General features: G+C 46.3%; 1 protein-coding gene across 1 annotated transcript in view; it reads right to left on the reverse strand.

Annotated features, from left to right (window-relative positions):
- Window positions 1-280: 280 nt before the first annotated feature.
- PLCD4 (phospholipase C delta 4) overlaps window positions 281-21,798 on the reverse strand; it is a 63,916-nt gene continuing 42,398 nt past the window's right edge. The window contains exons 10-15 of the mRNA XM_056861300.1: window positions 19,047-19,203; window positions 18,282-18,398; window positions 17,424-17,599; window positions 16,422-16,557; window positions 9,914-10,063; window positions 281-417 (exon numbers count right to left, since the gene is read on the reverse strand). Coding sequence (XP_056717278.1) covers window positions 314-417; window positions 9,914-10,063; window positions 16,422-16,557; window positions 17,424-17,599; window positions 18,282-18,398; window positions 19,047-19,203 — 840 coding nt within the window. The 3' untranslated portion in view covers window positions 281-313. The remainder of the gene's footprint in view (window positions 418-9,913; window positions 10,064-16,421; window positions 16,558-17,423; window positions 17,600-18,281; window positions 18,399-19,046; window positions 19,204-21,798) is intronic.

A 21,798-nucleotide genomic window follows, 5' to 3' on the forward strand; every position in this document is an offset into this window, starting at 1 on the left:
GCATAGCGGAGGTAGATTTAATAACTGAACCACAGCAGTAAACAGACTTGGGTGACATGTTTTCTTGAAGGGTTTGGTCATCTGTGCAAATCACAACGTAAAAAAAAAAAGCAAAATTAATACAAAATATTTTTTTAAAATAAATAATATAATAGTACAAAGTAGCCTCTTCTGTCCAGTCCAGTTCTTCCTAGGAACAGTAGAAGAAGGCAGACAGAGTGCTATGGCATCTTTCCACAAGGTTCTTGTCCACCCTTCCATCACCCACTGGTGGGAGAGGGAGGAGTTACTTTCTGAGGCATAGCATTGGGATCTAGTCAATCTCAGTGGATAAATCCACCATCCGGATGTGGACAAAAAGAGATGCTGGTGTGATCCCTGTGCCATCCTTGGAAAGAAGGTGGATGTGGCGGTATCCTGTATGGAAGAGAGAAAAGAACAACATAAGAACATAAGAAAGGCCCTGCTGGATCAGACCAAGGCCCATCAAGTCCAGCAGTCTGTTCACACAGGGGCCAACCAGGTGAATCTAGGAAGCCCCCAAATAAGACGACTGCAGCAGCATTATCCTGCCTGTGTTCCACCGCACCCAAAATAATAGGCAGGCTCCTCTGATACTAGAGAGAATAGGTAAGCAGCATGACTAGTATCCATTTTAACTAGTAGCCATGAATACCCCTCTCCTCCATGAACATGTCCACTCCCCTCTTACAGCCCTCCAAGCTGGAAGCCATCACCACATCCTGGGGCAGGGAGTTCCACAATTTAACTATGCGTTGTGTGAAAAAATACTTCTTTTTATCTGTTTTGAATCTCTCACCCTCCAGCTTTAGCAGATGACCCCGTGTTCTAGTATTATGGGAAAGGGAGAAAAACCTCTCCCTGTCCACCCTCTCCAAACCATGCATAATTTTATAGACCTCTATCATGTCTCCCCTCAGCCGCCTTCTTTCCAAGCTAAACAGTGTCAACATATGTCAAAGTTATGGCTAGTCTGCAGTTTGCTAAACAGATCATACTGATCAGAGTGACAGCTAAGTCATGTGATGATGCTGGTCTGATCCAGTTTGTACAGCCAGGAATGGGGATTTCCAGAGTGACTCATCTCAGGTGAACTGTGATTGGTCATAAATGGACATAAATAAGTCGTGTAGTGAATGTAAGTTACCTCTTGCCTGAAATAGATATGCTGGCGGAGCATGCTGATGCTCAGAGCTGTGAATGTTAACAGCCAAAGGACTCTGTGTAGATACTGTAAATAAACTGTACATAGCAGAACTGCGTGGTGTGAAGTTGCTACCAGGTAAACTCCTGAAGTCCAGACAAGCTGTGCGCGACAAACAGCCCTAAGTGTTTTAACTGCTCCCCATAGGACAGTTGCTCTTTTCCCCTAATCATTTTGGTTGCTCTTCTCTGCACCTTCTCAATCTCTGTAAAATCCTTTTTTAAGTGTGGTGACCAGAACTGCACACAGTATTCCAAGTGTGGTCTCACTATAGATTTGTACAAGGGCAGTATGATAACAGCGTTTTCATTCTCTATTCCTTGTCTAATTATGGCCAGCATGGAATTTGCCTTTTTCACAGCAACCACACACTGGGTTGACATCTTCATCGAACTATCCACTACCACCCCGAGATCCCTTTCTTGGTTTGTCGCTGCAAACACAGATCCCATCAGTGTATATGTGAAGTTGGACTTTTTTGCCCCAATATGCATTACTTTACACTTGATCACATTGAATCTCATTTGCCATTTTAATGCCCATTCTTCCAGTTTGTAGAGATCCTTTTGGAGCTCTTCACAGTCCAATTTTGTTTTAACCACCCTAAATAATTTGGTGTCATCTGCAAACTTGGCTACTTCGCTGTTCACCCCCAACTCCAGGGCACTGATGAACAGGTTGAAAAGCACCAGTCCCAACACAGATCCCTGAGGGACCCCACTGCTCACATCGCTCCATTGATTCCTACTCTTTGACCATTGGTTTCTACTCTCTGCTTCCTATTTTTCAGCCAGCTCTCAATCCAAAAGAGGACATGTCCTCTTATCCCATGACTATGAAGTTTGCTTAGCAGTCTTTGGTGGGGGACTTTGTGTATTTGGATTTCCAAAAAGCTTTTGACAATGTCTATAGGCTCATTCCTGTCCACATGCTTATAGACACTTTCAAAAAACTCTAATAGGTTAGTGAGACAGGACCTACCTTTACAGAAGCCATGTTGGGTTTTGCTCAGCAGGCCTTGCCCTTCTATATGCTTGATGATTCAGTCTTTAATAATGCTTTCTATCAATTTACCTGGAACAGACTTTAAGCTAACTGGCCTGTAATTTCCTGGGTCCCCCCTGGAACCTTTTTTATAAATGGGTGTTCATTGGCCATTCTCTAGTCCTCTGGTGCAGAGGCTGATAGAAGGGACATGTTACATATCTTTGTTAGGAGTTCAGCAATTTCCCATTTGAGTTCTTGAAGAACTCTAGGATGTATATTGTCTGGTCCGTTACTTGTTAGTTTGCAGTTTGTCTAGACGTTCTAGGATTCCTGCCTTGTTACCACTAGTTGCCCCTGTTCCTCATTCTCCCCTCTCCAAAATCTCTGTTCAGGGGGAGGAATCTGCCCTGTATCTTCAACAGTGAAGACAGATGAAAAGAATTTATTTAGTTTCTCAGCAATTGCTTTATCCTCCCTTAGTGTTCCTTTACTCCCATTGTCATCCAATGGTCCAACCGCTTCCCTAGCTGGTTTCCTACTCCTAACATACTTAAAGAATTTCTTGTTTGTTTTGATGTGTTTAGCAATATGCCCCTCAAAATCCTTTTTTGCATCTCTAATTATCTGCTTGCATTTCCTTTGTGCAAGATTGTGTTTGCTTCTGTTCGCCTCATTTGGGCAACCCTTCCAGTCTCTGAAGGAAGCCTTTTTTTCTCTAATTGCTTCCTTCACCTTACCTGTGTAAGGCTTTCCAGCCTCCCTGGGCAGTTTCCATAAAATCACTTGCTCAGACGACCATTCAGAAACAGGTAAGTTTATTGGAACGCTTCAGGCATGACTAGGCCCTACAGGGTCAAAGTTGCAAGTGCTAGCATTTCCAAAAGAGCAAGGCTATAAACAATTCTACACAGCAGATGTCAGTTACATGTTTTGAGAACTATGAGATAACCGTGTCAGGCCATGCCTAGCACCAGAACATCAAAAGGTCCCAAGAAGCTCGTTATTGCAATCTACAGAAGCCAAGGCCAGGGAAGCAGGAAGCAGGAGGGAGGTAGGGAGGGAATGGGAGTCAGCATGACATTCCAGCTTGGGGCCTGCTTAGGATTTACAACACCAACAGCCTGAACCAAAGTTAGCAAAGGTCTGCCTTGCTGCTTATACGAGCAAAAACAGAAGCACACAGAAAAGGAGCATTACAATTCCTCACATTCTGCCCCCCTTAAGGCCCCCCTTCCCCTGGTTCTGTCGGATGGGGCTTGTCAGGATAGGCAGAGTGAAACTCTTCCACCAAACGAGGAGCTGCAACATGGGGAGCTGCCACCCACTCATCTTGGGCGGGACTCAGATGTTTCCAGCAAATTAAATAAAACAACTTCCCCTTTTTCATTTTGGAATCCAGTACCTTCGAAACTTCGAGATGTGTCTCACCCCCTATGACTGTAGGGATTTCGGGCTTCGGCGAAGGATGGAATTGGGGGGCTGCGACGTAAGGTTTGAGTAGACTGATATGAAACACCAGATGTACCCCTCGAAGTGATTTGGGGAGAGCTAATTCCACTGTGACGTCATTGATGACCCGAGTGATGGGAAAGGGACCCACATACTTGTCACTGAGTTTTTTACAAGGACGAAGTGACCGTAGATTTTTGGTGGAGAGATAGACCTGATCCCCCACCCTGAGTTCCCACCCCGGGGACCGGTGTTTATCTGCCTGGTCCTTGTATTTGCGTTTAGCCCTTTCCAGGTTTTTCTGAAGCCAGGGCCACGTTGTTTGTACCACTTGTGCCCAATCCTGGACTTCTTGTATTCCCTCCAGTTCAGGAGTAATGGCAGGGGAACCAAAGGGACCAAATTCTCTCCCATACACAACCTGAAACGGACTGAAACCTGTAGAGGAATTGGGGGCGTTATTATAGGCATATTCAGCAAAAGGCAACAGGTCTACCCAATTGTCCTGGTGATAGTTAACATAACACCTCAAATAACACTCCACTACGGCATTTACACGTTCGGTTTGGCCATCTGTTTGAGGATGGTAGGCTGAAGATAGTCCCTGTTCTTCCACCCCCATCACTTTTAGGAAAGCCCTCCAAAATTTGGCAACGAACTGGGCCCCTCTGTTGGAGAGGACCTTCCTCGGAACCGAATGATGTTTGACCACGTGATTTACAAACAGTCGTGCCAGTTTTTGAGCCGAAGGCAACCTCGCACAAGGAACAAAGCGAACCTGCTTTGAAAATAAGTCCGTTATCACCCACAGTAGAGTTTTACCCCGGCTTGGGGGTAGATCAGTAATGAAATCCATAGCAATTACTTCCCAAGACATAGTCGGGGTCTCTAGAGGTTTCAAAAGACCAGGGGGCTTTCCCATCCGTTTCTTGGCAGTGGCGCAGATGGGACAGCTGCGCACAAATAACTCCACATCAGCCCTCATACCAGGCCACCAAAATTGTCGCCGCAGTAAATGCAAAGACTTTACAAACCCAAAATGTCCCGCAAGTTTGGCTCCGTGGACCATCTCCAACACTTCTTTTCTAAGTATTTCCGGGACATAAAGTCTACCCCCCTGGAACCAGAAAGGTCCCTGTCGGTTGAGGTTTCCGGGGAGGCTCTGCTGTTCCTCCTCCGTTTGTGAGGCTTCTTTAATCCGCTGTTGGAACGCCTCCGGCACTCCTTTCAGAGGAGACAAATTCTGGGTCCGGGTCTGTGACCGGGTTGTTACTGACAGTCCTGAAACCTCCCCTCTCTGTTCCGGGGTAAACAAGGACTCAATTGGCCGGTCAAAGTCATTGCGGTATTGGGGAAGCCGAAACAGGGCATCTGCTAACGAATTGTCCTTCCCAGGCACATGTTTAAGAACAAACCGGAACTTGGCAAAAAACTGCGCCCAACGAACTTGCTTCGCCGTAAGCTTTCTAGTTCCCTTTAAGGCCTCCAGATTTTTTGTGATCGCTCCAGACCTCAAAGGGAACCTCCGCCCCTTCCAAGAAATGTCTCCAAATGGTGAGGGCATGTTTTACTGCCACTGCTTCCTTCTCCCAAATGGCCCAATTGATTTTGGATTGGGAGAATTTCTTGGAAAAATAAGCACACAGTTTCAGCTGGCCGTTCTCGTCCCGCTGTAAAAGCCCCCCCCCCATGGCAACATCTGAAGCATCCACTTGAACTATAAAAGGCTTTTCACAGTCTGGATGAGTGAGAACGGGTTCGGACGTGAACAACCACTTGAGCGTCTCAAACGCCTGCTGGCAGGCCGAAGTCCACTGCAATTTAGCAGAAGGCAAAGTAGCAGCTGTGCAAGAGCGAAGTGAGAGGGAGCGCTACCTGGGCAAAGTTTGGGATAAAGTTCCGATAAAAGTTTGCAAAACCCAAAAACTGTTGCAAATGTCTACGCGTGGTAGGGGGGTCCCACTCTATTGCCGCCCGAACCTTGTCAGGGTCCATTTCCAAACCCTGGTGAGAAATCACATACCTAGAAAGGTGATGGAGGGTTGATGAAAGTCACATTTGGAAACCTTAGCAAACAGTTTGTGGTCGCGCAACCGCTGCAATACATCTCGGACCAATTGTACGTGCTCTTCCATGGTTTTTGAATAAATGAGGATATCGTCCAAGTAAACCACCACTCCGCGGAATAACAAACCATGTAGCACTTCATTAATCAATTGCATGAACACACTCGGAGCCCCAGAAAATCCGAACGGCATCACCAAATACTCAAACATTCCAAAACAACTAGAGAAGGCTGTTTTCGGTTCGTCCCCTTCTCGTATGCGAATGCGGTGGTAGGCTTCTACCAAATCCAGTTTAGTGAAAATCCGGCCCTCCTTCAATTGTGCGAGCAGGTCTGGAATGAGAGGGAGGGGGTATGCATTAGACTGAGTGACTGCATTCAGTCTACGGAAATCGATATACAGTCTCAAGTCACCCGTCTTTTTCTTGACAAAGAAGGCGGGAGCCGAGTACGGTGCCTTCGAGGGACGGATAAAACCCCGCGCCAAATTAGTGTCCAAATAGTCTCGTAACACGGCCTTTTCATTGGGACTCATAGGATAAATTTTTCCCTTGGACAACTTGCCATCCCCCACCACTTCGATAGTGCAGTCGGTTTCCCGGTGAGGAGGCAATTCATCACATTCCCACACATCAAACACGTCAGCATACTGAGAGTATTCGCTAGGGAGCTGGGGTCGAAAATCTCGGCATGAGGGGCTCCCACAAGAGCGGCCGCTTGGGTTTTGAGCACTCGGTCTTTATCATGGTGCTCACACAGGGTGTGGGGAAAAGTGAGAGTCCGCTCAACCCAATCTATGGAGGGATTATGTCCCAGAAACCAGTTCATTCCCAACACAACGGAGGCCTCGATGGGAGCGATGGTGAAATAAAGCCGCTCCCAATGTTCTCCCACGCCCATCACTACCGCAGCCATGCGGTGGGTAACTGGACCCCCTTTAAAGTCACTACCATCCATTTGGGAAAAGCGGATGGGTTTGGGTAACCGCTTTCGTTTGACCCGCAGTTGCTGGGCGACTTTCTCACTTATCAGGGTACGAGCACAGCCCGAGTCAACCAGGGCTGTAAGTTCAAACAACGGTCCCCCTTTTGGCAAAGTGAGTGTAACTTTTACATATACATTGTCTTCCTGATCGCTTACCCGTAGAGGAGCTCCCTGCACAACGTTCGGAGCGGTCTGCTGAGGAGCCCCCTTTACAGCAGACCGACGGCGTTTTTTGCCGGCATGTCCCATTCCTCCTCTTCGCTGGAGGAGGCAGACTCAGCATTTGTAATCCGTGACTCCGGTGAGTCGAAGGTTTCATTTGTAATCCGGAACCCTGATGGGTCAGTAGCTTTCGAAGCTCCAAGCTCAGTCCGTGCGTGCAAAGCCGTAGGCGTGCTCCGTCAGCCAGGTGCGCCGCTTCGGCGGCGAGGTGGTCCCTCGGGGGGGTCCTTTCAGGTTCGGTCGCTGCCGGCCGAGGTGGTCCCGGACGTCCGATCCGGGAAGGGCATTGAGACGCAAAGTGTCCCTTACCTCCGCAAACGAGACAGGCCCCGCTCTCAAAGCGTTTGCGGCGTTCAGTCACTGACGGCCCTCCCCCCGGGGGGAAACGAGAGTCTTTTGGACCGCCGGGTCTGTCTCCACGGACTTTGGTCTCTCGGCCGGTACGTTGCCTAGATAGGAGCAGCAGCTGCTTCTGGTTCTCAATGTCGGCGGCATGCCGAACCCATCCTTCTACATCTGGAGGGTTACCTTGCATAAAAGCCCAGTGTTGCAATTCCGGGTTCAAACCCTCGCGGAAATATTGCACTCTGGTAGCCTCACTCCAGTCCAAAATTTTACTCGAAAGCGACTGAAATTCACTTGCATACTGCGTCACCGACTTAGTCCCTTGGCGCAATTGTAGCAAGGCCGTTTTGGCTCTCTCACCCAAGTGTGGGTCCTCAAAACGATGCCGGAGGGCTATCATGAAGTCATCGAGACTTCGCAAGACGGGAGCGGAGCTCATACTGCAGGACCATCCAGGCGGCCGCTTCACCCTGCAGTAGAGAGGCCACATATTGGACCCGAGACTCTTCCGAGGTGAAGGTCCTGGCCTGCTCCCGCATAAAAATATCCACTTGCACCATAAAAAATGTCAACTGGTCGCTCGACCCATCATACGTGATTTTCAAATCCCGGCGGACAGGCGGAGTGGGACGGACGGGTGGTGCGGGAGCCACAGGCTGCACTGTCTGCTGTCCTCCACCCACCGGGGCTGCAGGCGGCTGTGGTGGATTTACTCGCAGGTCATCTAATGCTTGAGCCATGTCCACTATCACCGCGTTCATGGCATCCATCTGTTCAAGCATGTCCTGCCGTTCCACCTGCCACTGTTGGCGTTTCTCTTCCATCTGGTGCATCAGGAGGGCTTCCTTACGGGCTGGATCGTCCTCGAAACCAACCCCGGGAACTGCGGTCCTCCGCGCCCGCGCTTCACTCTTCGGAAGCGACCAACCTCGGGGGGACTCCAGCCAGGTGTTTAACCGGGTCGATTTAGGCTTTGTACCCGGACCCGATCCTGAGTTGGTTCCACTGGGCGTCTTCCCAGTCGACTTCCCTTCCAAGAAGCTCGTTATTGCAATCTACAGAAGCCAAGGCCAGGGAAGCAGGAAGCAGGAGGGAGGTAGGGAGGGAATGGGAGTCAACATGACATTCCAGCTTGGGGCCTGCTTAGGATTTACAACACCAACAGCCTGAACCAAAGTTAGCAAAGGTCTGCCTTGCTGCTTATACGAGCAAAAACAGAAGCACACAGAAAAGGAGCATTACAATTCCTCACACCATGGTGGTGACCTCTTGGACTTATTACTACCTTTCCTGACCTGCGGTATACAAGCTAGCTGAGCCTGTAGTAATGTGGACTTGAGTAACCCCCAAGCCTTTTCCAGAGATTTAACCCTCCTAACTGTTCCTTTCAACTTCCTCTTTACCAGGTTTCTCATTTTAGGGAAGTTCCCTCTTTTAAAGTCAAAGGTAATTGTGTGAGATTTCCCAGTCACTTTCCCACTTACATATAAATTAAATTTGATGCCATTGTGGTCACTATTGCCAACTGGCTCCAATACATCCACATTCCGCACTAAGTCACTGGCAGCACCACAGAGTATTAAATCCAGGATCGCCTCCCCTCTGGTTGGGTCTATGACCAACTATTCGAGGGCACAGTCATATATAAGCTTACCTTATATTGAGGAAAACTAGTAGTCAATCTAGCCTAGTAGGGCTGATTTTGACTTGCAGTAGTTTTGTTAGAATTCTGACAGGGATCTTTACCACTCTGCTCCACTAGATCAAAAATAAATACATAAACAAACTGATCTTGGGACTACCACATGCAAATAATAAGCTCCAGACCCTCCACTATGATACAAGCAGAGGAAACATTTTTGCTTGTTTCTATAAACTATTTCCTGCCTGGTATCCTCAGCCCTTTTTTGTCTTATCCCACATTTCTGAGCAGTTTGGAATGGAAACACAAAACTCTGCCAGCTTAAGCTGGGAACAGAAGTGATAGACTGGATTAAATTTCAATAGTATGCTAACTAGTCTAAATACCAAGAAATGGAATAAACCTGTTAGTTGATCCTGACCTGTCTGTTAGTTGATCCATTGCACAAGTTGATGTTTAGACATGCCAGTGATTCATACTGTGAGTTGTATGAAGGGACTGATCTGCTTTGGAGTCACAGGCAAAATGGATGTAGCAACCACCTGCATGCTGCCATTCAATGTGGCCGAGTAGCTACGTTCTTTTTTGCAGACTATAGCTTACATTACCTCCCCACTCTTCACAAGTAATCTTCTCTGTTTGATGCTGACTGACTTTCAGTTGCTTAGGCTCAGAGAAGCAAACAGATGCTCAGTTGTTGGTGGGAGACTCTCATATGTGAAAGAAAAATGGGGCTAACCTAGCAACCTGGCAGCAAGCCTAAAAGGGTGACAAGTGACAGCTTTATTGTCTTGTGAAGCCCCTACACATTTCGCTATGCAAGCGTCATCAGGGGGCTCAGAGTTCCTTTGTGCTGTGGAGAGGGTCAGCATGAAGAAACTCTGATCCCTCTGATGAAGCTTGCATAGAGAAATGAGTAGGGGCTTCACAAGACTCTTGTGTGGCAATCCTGCACTCGCCTCATGTAGCCAAGGTGCTGAAAGGAGACACTCACCTGCTTTGACACTAGTAAGAGGAATTGTGTACTGCCCCACAAAGTCATTCCGTGATGCCTTGTCATAGTCCTCCACCACAAAGCGCACGAGTGCCAGCTCTGGTACCCTCACTTGGAAGTGAAGAGTCTCACCCCACTGTGGGTTAAACCCTGTCCAGGAAAACAGAAGGCTGGTATGAGTGTGGGGGTCTCAGTGCCTCCTTGTACTTTCCCCCAAGCCTCTCCCAATCTCACACAACTCCCTTTTTTAGTACCTCTTTTTGGCTTCCTACCTAACTAGGGTTGCCAAATACCTGAAGAAAATGTCTTGTCCTGTTAATAGAGGCTTAATTGGATGTTATTTACCAGGTGATGTTATTCACTTACGTGTCATGAAAACCTTCAGCTGCCCATTTCCATGCATTTATCCTCTCTTAAAGGGACAGGACATTTTTTCCCTAGGCAGTCTTATACCTAACCCTTTTCATCCAATTTCCTTTCCAAAGTTCACTTTCCAAAGGACAGGAGGTGCAATTGTGCTGACAACTTCTAACATCCAGACTGAATTTTTGTCTCCTTCCTGTGCAGGTGCTTTAAGGCGATGGGTGCTGCTTTGGGGGCAGGAGTCACGGTGCTCTTGGCCTGAGAGCTGCAGTCTTACGGCCAGCAGGAAGATCTCCTGGAAGAGGGAGAGGGAGGGAGAAATATCTGCTTTGCATTCAGAACACTTCCCCCTTCCTTCTCTTGTTTGTACTTTATTGTAGCTTAATTTTTTGTTGGGAGCCACTTTTGTTCTCCAACTGGGGAGAAAGGTAGGATGTAAATAAATACATTTATACAAATGAAGTGAACATAAGAAAAGCCCTGCTGGATCAGACCAATGTTCATCAAGTCCAGCAGTCTGTTCACACACAGTGGGCAATCAGGTGCCTCTAGGAAGCCCCCAAGCAAGACAACTGCAGCAGCACCATCCTGCCAGTTTTCCACAGCTCCTGATATAACAGGCATGCTCCTCTGATCCTAGAGAGAATAGGTATGCATCATGACTAGTATCCATTTTTACTAGTAGCCATGAATACCTCTCTCCTCCATGAAAATATCTACTTAAACCTTCCAAGTGGGCAGCCATCACCACATCCTGGGTGCCACAACTTTTGTGTGAAGAAATACTTCCTTTTGAATCTTTTTTTTTTAATTTTATTTAACTTATACCCTAACCCTTTCCCAGAAAGGCCAGGCTCAGGACAGCTTCCAACAGTAACAACTCACAACGTACTATAATATAAATGTAAGATTAAAACATACAATTTTAAACCAGTTGTCCGGTTTAGATTAACAAGATGGCATCCTAACTCCATAACTGCTTCTTAGAAATGACAAGAATATCCTCAGTGGTGAGGATGGTCTAAGGCAGTGATGGCGAACCTTTTAGAGACCGAGTGCCCAAACTGCAAACCAAAACCCACTTATTTATCGCAAAGTGCCAACATGGCAATTTAATCTGAATACATCTGCAGTCTGGAGATGACCTGTAATTCCGGGGGGGGGGGGTGTCACCAGGTCCCACCTGGAGGCTGGCATCCCTACTCCCAGGTGCTCAGACCCCGAAAGCACTCCAGGTCTGGAAGGGGACCCCGGGCTTGGATCTGCCTATCCAGCTGCAGGTCAGGGCGGCTCCCAGGGAGCTGGCAACTCACGGCGCGGCTGCCCACCATTCCTGTTCCCTTGCCCGAGGTGAGAGGGGGGTGTCGGGGGGCTCCCCCTCACCCCTCCATCTAATCATCATTAAAGCGCCATTACACGCCGGAGCCGGGAGGCTGCAGCAGGGCTAATCCCATTAGGCACCCTGAGAATGCCGACGGCTCCCAGCGTGGCTCCACTCCAGCTGCGGCGGGCCCATTGTCCGCCCCATGGCCCCTGCTGCCCGGGGGGCCCCTAATCCCTCACATGATGGCCAGGGGGGGCTGCACACGAGGGAGCACAAAGGCGCCATTCAGGGACGGCCATTGGGGTGCCTCCGGGGGCTGCTAAACCGCCCAGCCCAACCTGTCCGGGAGCGTACAAAGGCCTTTGTTGGGGCCGGAGCCTCCCTCCCTCCCCGGCGCACCAGAGGCCAGCCTAAGGCTGGGCTGCTGCAGCCAAGCCAGCACGCTCCACTCGCATGTTGTAACGAACTCAGGCAAACTCTGTGCTTGGGCGACAGCGCACGTGCCCACAGAGAGGGCTCTGAGTGCTCCCTCTGGCATGTGTGCCATAGGCTCACCACCACAGTCTAAGGTGATACTCAGGAGACCAACATCGATTTAGAAAGTCCCAGGTCCTCTAAGGAATAGGGACAGGAAGAGGGGACAAGGAGAAGGGGGAAAGGACAAAGAATGGTAGGGCAAAAAAGGAAAGGAAAAGGAAGGGAAGGGAGGTCAGCTGATAGAATGGTAGAAAAAATTAGCCACTCCAATCTGAGCCAAGATCCCAACCATCATGCACATACTTTTGGTACCTAACACTTCAAGCATGAGGAACAGGAAATATGGCTTCTGGGTTACATTTGCTCAACAATTCCCAGATGCTGTCAGTGCTGCATACAAATTAGTATGAAGTCAGTCTTATCCCGAGGTGAACTACTAGATATATGTCCTTTTTACAAAGGGGCTAGATTTTAAGTGAATTCTAAGGTCAGAAAACTATTGCCTTTGACAACATGTTGAGTTACAAACAATAATCAGGCAGAAGCTTTAAAGTGGGCTCTGGCACAGATTCGGAAAGTTGGCAATACGGTCTGCCAACGGAAAGAACAACAATACAGTTGTAACAATTTTGAGGCCAATTCTAAGTCCTCAATCTCCTCATCTGTATCCCCTGGCTGCAATAACTCTCCCCCATCTATAATATTGCTTTCTGTGCCCGGTGTCTTGTTAGGATTGTCCTCCTTTGATGCTGTAATAGAGGGGAGCATAGAAGTTGGAGTAATTGAACGGGGACAATGTTTTATCTGTTGAGGCTGTCCTTTTAGACTGCGGGGTGTTCATGATGGAGCCATTTGGTAACTCTGCCCAGACCATTGAATCCTGCTGTGGGGTGTCCTTCTGCTTGTCCTCTGATGTACTCTCCTTATCTGGCAGGGATTTGGGTAAAAGGATTTCATGTTTTGTTCCCCTATTTAAAGGGATTTTTACCCCCTTAATGGCACATATTTGTTTGTTTCTATATCAGTTTTGATATAGAAACACTCGCCCTCCAGCTTCAGCAGATGACCCCGCATTCTAGTATTATGAGAGAGGAAGAAAAGCTTCTCCCTGTCCACTCTTTCCATACCATGCATAATTTTATAGACCTCTATCATGTCTCCCCTCAGCCGCCTTCTTTCCAAGCTAAACAGCCCTAAGCGTTTTAACCGCTCCCCATAGGGGAGTTGCTCTAGTCCCCTGATCATTTTGGTTGCTCTTTTCTGCACCTTCTCAAGCTCTGCAATATCTTTTTTGAGGTGGTGTGACCAGAACTATACGCAGTATTCCAAGTGTGGTCTCACCATAGATTTGTACAAGGCAGTATGATAACAGCGTTTTCATTCTCTATTCCTTGTCTAATTATGGCCAGCATGGAATTTGCCTTTTTCACAGCAACCACACACTGGGTTGACATCTTCATCGAACTATCCACTACCACCCCGAGATCCCTTTCTTGGTTTGTCGCTGCAAACACAGATCCCATCAGTGTATATGTGAAGTTGGACTTTTTTGCCCCAATATGCATTACTTTACACTTGATCACATTGAATCTCATTTGCCATTTTAATGCCCATTCTTCCAGTTTGTAGAGATCCTTTTGGAGCTCTTCACAGTCCAATTTTGTTTTAACCACCCTAAATAATTTGGTGTCATCTGCAAACTTGGCTACTTCGCTGTTCACCCCCAACTCCAGGGCACTGATGAACAGGTTGAAAAGCACCAGTCCCAACACAGATCCCTGAGGGACCCCACTGCTCACATCCCGCCATTGTGACAACTGACCATTGATTTCTACTCTCTGCTTCCTATTTTTCAGCCAGCTTTCAATCCATGAGGACTTGTCCTCTTATCCCATGATTAAGAAGTTTGGTTAGCAGTCTTTGGTGGGGAACTTTGTCAAAAGTCTTTTGGAAATCCAAATACACAATGTCCACAGGCTCATTCCTGTCCACATGCTTATTGACACTTTCAAAAAACTCTAAAAGGTTAGTGAGATGGGACCTACCTTTCAAGAAGCCATGTTGGGATTTGGTCAGCAGGGTTTGCCCTTCTATATGCTCGATGATTCTATCTTTAATAATGTTTTCCATGAATTTACCTGTTAAGCTACCTGGTCTGTAATTTCCTGGGTCCCCCCTGCAACCTTTTTTTAAAAATGGGTGTTCCATTGGCCATTCTCCAGTCCTCTGGTGCAGAGGCTGATAGAAGGGACCTGTTACATATCACTGTTAGGAGTTCAGCAATTTAAGAAAGTGAAACGTCGCTCACACTCTTTGCATTCCCTTTCTGACCTCTGTCAGTGAACGAGCTTTATCTGTACGGCCACCTTTCAATAAGTATAAGAGAGAAAGGAGGAAGAGTTCTGTAAACCACTATATTTGTAGTCTGAAACCTGGCTGAGAATTTGCTTTCCTGAGTTGAACTTTCCTTTCAAAAAGGCCCTGAAAGTTTTTAGCCTTCAAGAATGCAGAGGAAAGTTTTAAAATTTGAAAGATAATGGTTGTCTATCACATTGTTTATATCCTATCCTTTTTACAAGAAGCTCAGAATAGTGGACATGATTATCTTCCTCCATTTTATTCTCACAACTCTCCTGTGAGACAGGATTGTCTGTGATTGGCCCAAGGTCACTTAATGTGTTTCATAAGTGAAAATAAACAGGATTCTTGTAGCATTTTAATGAATATTTTTTTTATTCCAGCATATGTTTTTGTGGACAACAGTGTACTTCTTCCAGTTCAATTAGCAGATCCTGAAAGGCATACCTTCTGTGGTGAAGATATGGAAAAACAAATGACCAGCAGGGTCACAAGGAAATGAAATGTAGGGAGTACAGAGTGAAATGTAATTAAATAATGGAAATCTAATTTAAACACACACTGGTGCACTAGGTTTGTTAAGTGGACACCTGTAAGAGGTAGGGCGTCTCAGGTTTTGCTAAAATAATTAGAAATTCTAAATTCCTCTTTGTTTGAATGTTTCAATCTCGCTGGAAATTCTGTTCCTAATTTAAAGCTCATGATGCTCCTTCAAAAAGATTTCAAAAGGAGAATCCATCATGAAAGTGCTGAACTGGACTTCATTAAGCGGCTTCACATTATCTCTCCCCTCCCTCTACCCAGGTCAAATGGGGACTTGGGATTTCTTACTTCTTCTTAACTGCCCTGACCTGGGTGGCCTGAGCTAGCCTGATCTCATCAGATCTTGGAAGCAAAGCAGGGTTAGTACTTGGTTAGTGCTTGGATGGGAGACCACCAAGGAAATCCTGGGTTGCTATGTAGAGGCAGGCAATGGCAAATCACCTATGTTTGTCTCTTGTCTTGAAAACCCTATGGGGTCACCATAAGTTAGCTGCAACTTGACAGCACTTCCACCACTACATAGGTGTTAACTATCTTAGCAAAACCTGGGATTCCTTGACCACTTCAGATATTAATTATGTTGGCAAAACTAGTGAATGGTCTCTGTATTTTTTTATTACATTTAAATTTACATAATCATATTTTGTTGCCCTGCTTTTATTTATTTTCCTATCATTCATCTAAAAGTTTTGCCTAGTGAGTCTTCACTTACTGAATCTGAAGAAGTTAGCTCTAATCATCAAAGGTTTGTCCTAGACCAAAATGTGTAGTCATTAAAGTGCCACAAGCTTCCTGTTTGTTTATGCTACAAAAGGCTACCACTCGAATTATTTTCATAGGTTTGAAAACAGGTCTCCCTAATCCTAATTTAATACTCTACCAGTACCTAATTCAATATTCACCATACTGGTGAACAAAAAGATGGTATAGTCCAGTGAAAATACTAAGCAGGAGTGACTTGACTAAATCCCAGTAAAATCAACGGCACTAGTTAGCTAATGCAACTAATGTACCATTTTGTCGTTTTCAATGGGACCTTGATACAGTTAAATTCCTCTGGATTATGGTCAACACTTGTTCCAGACTGGGAATTTAAAAGAAGTGGTGTTCAATTGTCTTTTCATTGCTCTAACCAGTTTGCCCTTGTCCTTTGTCACTCCAATTCTTGCCAAAAGTTTGAATTCTACAAAAATTAAAATACTAAAGTTGAAATCAAGCAAGTTTAACAAATACAAAAATATTTCCATAATTTAATCACATGGTAGAATTTACTTTTCTCCAGGTAAAATTTGGATGTCTTTGGGACAGGAAGTTTATTCACCCATCTTGAATAAGTGATGTTCGTTTGACTCATGAGTTGCCACATTTGTTAAGCCAATGCATAATTGCATCAGCTGTCACTCATCCTAGTTGTTCTTTATGCCAGCTAATAAAGTAGCTTACCATTGTTTTCTATATATTTGGTTTCCCGCTTAGCACTATCAGCAGGAATCCCATGAATCTCAATGCGCACCATTGGATCCACAATGGAGCCTTCTTTGCTGTTGGGCACTTTGGGGAGCTGTTGTCCACTAATCACCTGGAGAAGAAGATCACATGAACATGAAAGAGCAGGCAAGACCCCATGTGCAAGAGCTGAAATGCATCCACAGCATTTTATATCCTATGCTATGGAAAATGGTGGCCTGAAGCAAAGGAAGTTCAACACCATAGCTTACAACTCAAAGGAACTGATAAATCGCTACTAATTTGCCCAACTTCCCAAGCTCAGTTTACCCAATGGCACTTCACCCAACTGCAGTGAACTGCAGAAAGACACCTGAGTAGCTGAAACAAAATGTAATGGTGGGATAGAACTTCCATTCTGTTCATCTCAGTGGAAGGATTCCCACTACAAATCATACACAGTTTCTAAGCAAGGACAAGGATAAAACGTTGAAATAAGCTTCCATGCAAGTGGCTCAGTTTGCCATCATGCATAGTCTATTGGTCTTTAACATGAATAATTAATACTGTATTAATACTTTATTGAATCTTTAGGGTTCAGGATAAATTATATTGTAATTTATCCTGAACCCTAAAGATAAAGTAGGCAAAAATGATTTTTAAAAGATCAGGAAGGGACCATTGTTTAGTGGTAGAGCACATGTATAAATAAATACATTTGAAAGTATCCACAACTCAGTAACTGCAGTTTATGGCATTTTAAAGTGATATAAAACATAATAAAATTAGTAAAAATAACTCATAATAATTAAATTGAATTCAGTAAACAGCAGGGTAGATAACAAAAATAAGGATTGAGAGAGAGAGTGTCACAGTGGACAATACTAGGCTACAGGGACCAGTGATTGAGTATAAGGGACCTTCGCATTTCAAAATGTCATTCTGTGAACTCCCCAAAGTACGATTAGAAAAGGCATAAGTGAAAGGTTCATACATTACCTGAATGGATAAGCTCAGAGCACTGTCACCCCTACTTGGGGGGTTTTCAGGGCTGAAAGCTGTCTCTGTATCCCTCATGAAGCTTGGTTTCAACACATAGCCACAGTGGCCATTTTGACTGAAGAGCCCGTCGCACAAGTCCATCTCTGTACCAGCTGTTTGAAAATTCAAAGCCACTGAAAGGAGGAGAAAACAGAAATGTCTTTCAGACCAGAAGCAATGGAGATGACCACAGAGATACTGCCAGCTCCTCCCATGCAAGGCCCAAACAACACATTATAGAGAAACATGAGCAATGCCAACTGACACCTCCGTAGTAATATGCACCTTAAAAGAAACACATGCACCCATGCGCGCACAGCAGCGTCATTGCATCGGCATTTCCCTGTCCCTCATGCCGTTTCACTGGCAGCTTCTTAAACTCACAGCCCAAAACCTGACTCCATCATCCTGTGTCACAGTTTGTAAATCTGAAGGCAGCAAACTCAGCTATTTGAAAAGGGGAACCTGGACTTCTTCTCCCACTTTGACAGTCCAGGGTCAGTCAGGGAAGTGATAAAATGTAAGCTGGCAATACTAACCGATTCCCTAAAGTTGTAATTTGGAGTTGGAGATGTAAACTGGCAATGCTCACATGTAGTCAGTTGGGGATGAGTGGAATGGTTGATATTTCCCCCTGCTTAGTGTTAAGGGTCCTCCCACCAGAGATGTCCCCTCAAAGGGGTGGAGAAAGCTGCGTGAATTGCAGGATGGAACTTTCTGCTTTGCAGAAGTTTTGACTAGTTGGTAAAGGAGCTTAATGAAAGCTGAGAGTGAACTTTCCCTTTAATCTCCTTGGTGCTTGCGCCTCAATCATACCCATCTGGCACCCCACATTCCACATGTCCTGGGGGTTGTAATTGGAGGAGTCGGCTCGGATCCCACTGGGATAGATCCGTGTTAGCTGCCAGGCATTATGGCGGACAAAGTCATTCCCTGCAGAAAGCACAGCAACAGTTAGGAAACCGGGACTGGCCTATGCAGTGAACTAGATGAGAGGGCATTTGGGCTGGGGCTCAGGAGGACTTTACATTAGAGCTGTCATTCAAGATTTTCCCAGCAAAAGCATAACCCAAAACCTGAACTAAGACGGATAAGAATGATCTGAATAAGAAAAATCACTTCTTCCCTACAGAGAGTAGAGTCTCCAGGTCCAGATTTGAAAATTCCTGGAGATTTGGGGGTGGAGCCTGGGGAGGGCAGAGTTTGAGGAGGGTAGTGACCTCAGCAGATATAATACCATAGAGTCCACCCTCCAAAGTAGCCAATTTATCCAGGGGAACTGATCTCTGTAATCTGGAGATCAGTTGTAATTGCAGGAGATCTCCACGCCCCACTTGGAGATTGGCAACTCTAGTACAAAGAGAATCAAGGAAATAAGTGATGGGAAAGGGTGTTGTGTTGCAGACCCTTAATCTGTGGGCTGAACAGGGAAAAATGGAAAGTTCTTTTCTGCAAGTGCCCATGCTGAATAAGACTCATGCTAATGGCCCACCCCTTGATCTTTGGGGGAACGGCACATGCCTATCAGTGCTTGCCCCACATTTCTTGCCTGCCAACTGGCCCTCGTCTTCAGTTTCTCACCAGCCTCTCGGACGAGTTTCCGGGCCTTGGATTCTGTGAAGGATGACATCTCATAGGGCTTGTAGTGGGTACGGGAGTGTTGGAAGCTAGAGAAGGGCACACTCTTGCAGTAGATAATACAATCTGAAAGCTCCTCAGAAAGGGACTGTTTGGATTTCTGTAAAGAATTTGATTTGTAAGGTACATGTGCAAGCAGTAGGCCTGTTGATTCGTTTCGTGCCGAACTGGAAATCCCCTGAAGCAAGCTTGAATCGGGGCTTCCCAGTTCGTCACAAACCGAAAGCAAAAACTGCGGAGATTCTCGAATCTGAACTTGCCAGCTTCGGGGAGTCTCTGCTTTGAATTCGTCAAGTTCGGCTTCGGGGAATGCAGCCGCGGCGACGCCTGCTTTCTTTGTTTCAATTAGAAACAAAGAAAGCTCTTCCTCCTCAAGGCAGTCTGCCTTCGAGGAGACAAAGAAACAGCCAACCAGCAATGGCCAGCTGGTTCTTCTGGCCAATCAGAAGGGATTCTCCGTTTTGAACTGGGAACTTTCTTGTGATCATTTCCTCTTTTGTGGTTCACACTGTGGGCTGGGGAAGGCTACAGTGTGAAACCACAAACAAGGAAGTATTTGAAACAAAAATTTACCAGAGAAGAATAGGAAAACATTTCCCACGGCTCCTGGGGGGGCATCTTTTGAGCTGGAGGTCCCAAATTTTCAGGATAGCTTGGAGAATTTTATTTGTAAGGTACCCACCTTGCAAGAACCCCCAGGTTTGGTTAAGACTGGGTCAGGGGTTCCGGAATTATGAGGTCTGGAAGGGGTCCCCCCCATCCACCCATTGGAATGAATAGAAGCCGGTTTCATCCCATGCAAGAGGCTTGGATTTTAAAAGGACATTTTCATGTGTGCTTGAAGCTGGCTCAATCTGCATATGAATCGCAAGGAGACTGCCTATTTTGCATTTGTATATGTCTCCAGCTTACCCTCTGCAACTAGCTCTTGAGAAACTGCCTTCCAAATAGGAGGCTGAAGTTGGTTCCCAGTTCCCAGTTTGTTCCCTATTCCCAGTTCCTTATTCACATTTCCTAGTTCCTGAATGATATTGAGGAAACTTATGCTAGGTAGAATCCCATGGTCAGAAATACTTAAGGAGAAGGAAGTTCAAGAATGGTGGGCATTTCTTAAAAATAAAATACTAAAAAAGTATTTAAAAAAAACCTGAGAAATCAAAAAGACTCATTTAGGAAGTGGAAGGAGGGCCTTATAACCAAAGAGGAATATTGTGAGGGTTCCTGACCCTTCTGTGCAAATCCCAAAAAATCACTTGTTCATCCAGGCATATAGAAACAAGGTTCTTTTATTGGAAGCTACAGAAGATACAGTCCACACACTGATAGAAAGTTGCAAGTAAGCCAGTTTGCTTAACTACAGGATTATATCCCCTACAGGGTAGCAAAAGGTCACACCTATGTTATGGGAAGCTACAAGATAGATGGGCATGGTACAGACATCAATCGTCCCCAGAGAGCTAGTTAGAGTTATCTACATCCCAAGGCCGGAATTGGCAAGAGGGAGTGAACCAAAGCGCAGCCGGGGAAACACAGCAGGGGAGGCACTTGTGAGACATACCAGTCAGGGCTTGACAGATATGGTGCCTGAGACCAGGGAAGGCCAAATGGTCTGAACTGCTTTTACGAGTCCAGTGGAGAAGGGGGGGGGATTGTGATAACAGCACACAAAGACATACAGACTCTCACATTCTGCCCCCCTTAAGGCCCCCCTCCACCAAGGTCGGACGGACGGTGCCGGTCAGGGTAAGCCGAGTGAAATTCGCGGACCAAACGAGGGGCGGCCACGTGTGGAGCTGCTACCCACTCGTCCTGAGCGGAGCCCAGGTGTTTCCACCGAATTAGATAGAACAGCTTTCCTTTCTTCAGTTTGGAGTCCAACACCTTATAAACTTCCAAGTGCGCCTCCCCCCCCACCACCGTAGGAATTTCGGGCTTTGGGAGAGGATGGAACTGGGGGGCGGAAACGTACGGTTTTAGCAAACTAATGTGGAATACAGGGTGCACGCCTCTAAGAGACTTAGGAAGTTCCAATTCCACAGTAACATCGTTGATCACCCGGGTGATGGGAAAAGGACCCACGTATTTGTCATTCAGCTTTTTACAAGGTCGAAGGGAGCGTAGGTTCTTGGTAGAAAGATATACCATTTCCCCCATTTTGAGTTCCCACCCCGGAGACCGATGTTTATCTGCTTGATCTTTGTATTTGCGTTTGGCCCTTTCCAGATTTTTTTGCAACCAGGGCCAAGTGTTTTGCACTATCTGTACCCACTCCTGAACCTCCTGCACCCCCTCGAGCTCGGGGGTGATGTTGGGGGAACCGAAGGGTCCAAAGTCCTTCCCATATACTACCCGAAAGGGACTGAAACCTGTGGAGGAATGGGGGGCATTATTGTACGCATACTCAGCAAATGGCAACAGATCTACCCAATCATCCTGGTGGTAATTGACATAGCACCTCAAATAGCATTCAACCACCGCATTGACGCGCTCGGTTTGACCATCCGTCTGGGGGTGGTAAGCTGAAGAAAGCCCCTGTTCCTCCACCCCCATTATTTTTAGGAAGGCTCTCCAAAATTTGGCTACAAACTGAGCCCCCCTGTCGGAGAGGACCTTCCTCGGAATCGAGTGGTGTTTTACCACGTGATTAACAAATAATTTAGCCAGCTTCGGAGCCGAAGGAAGTCCTGCACAAGGA

Source organism: Euleptes europaea, chromosome 15 (genome assembly GCF_029931775.1).
Source record: "Euleptes europaea isolate rEulEur1 chromosome 15, rEulEur1.hap1, whole genome shotgun sequence".
NCBI classification, from domain to species: Eukaryota; Metazoa; Chordata; class Lepidosauria; order Squamata; family Sphaerodactylidae; genus Euleptes; species Euleptes europaea.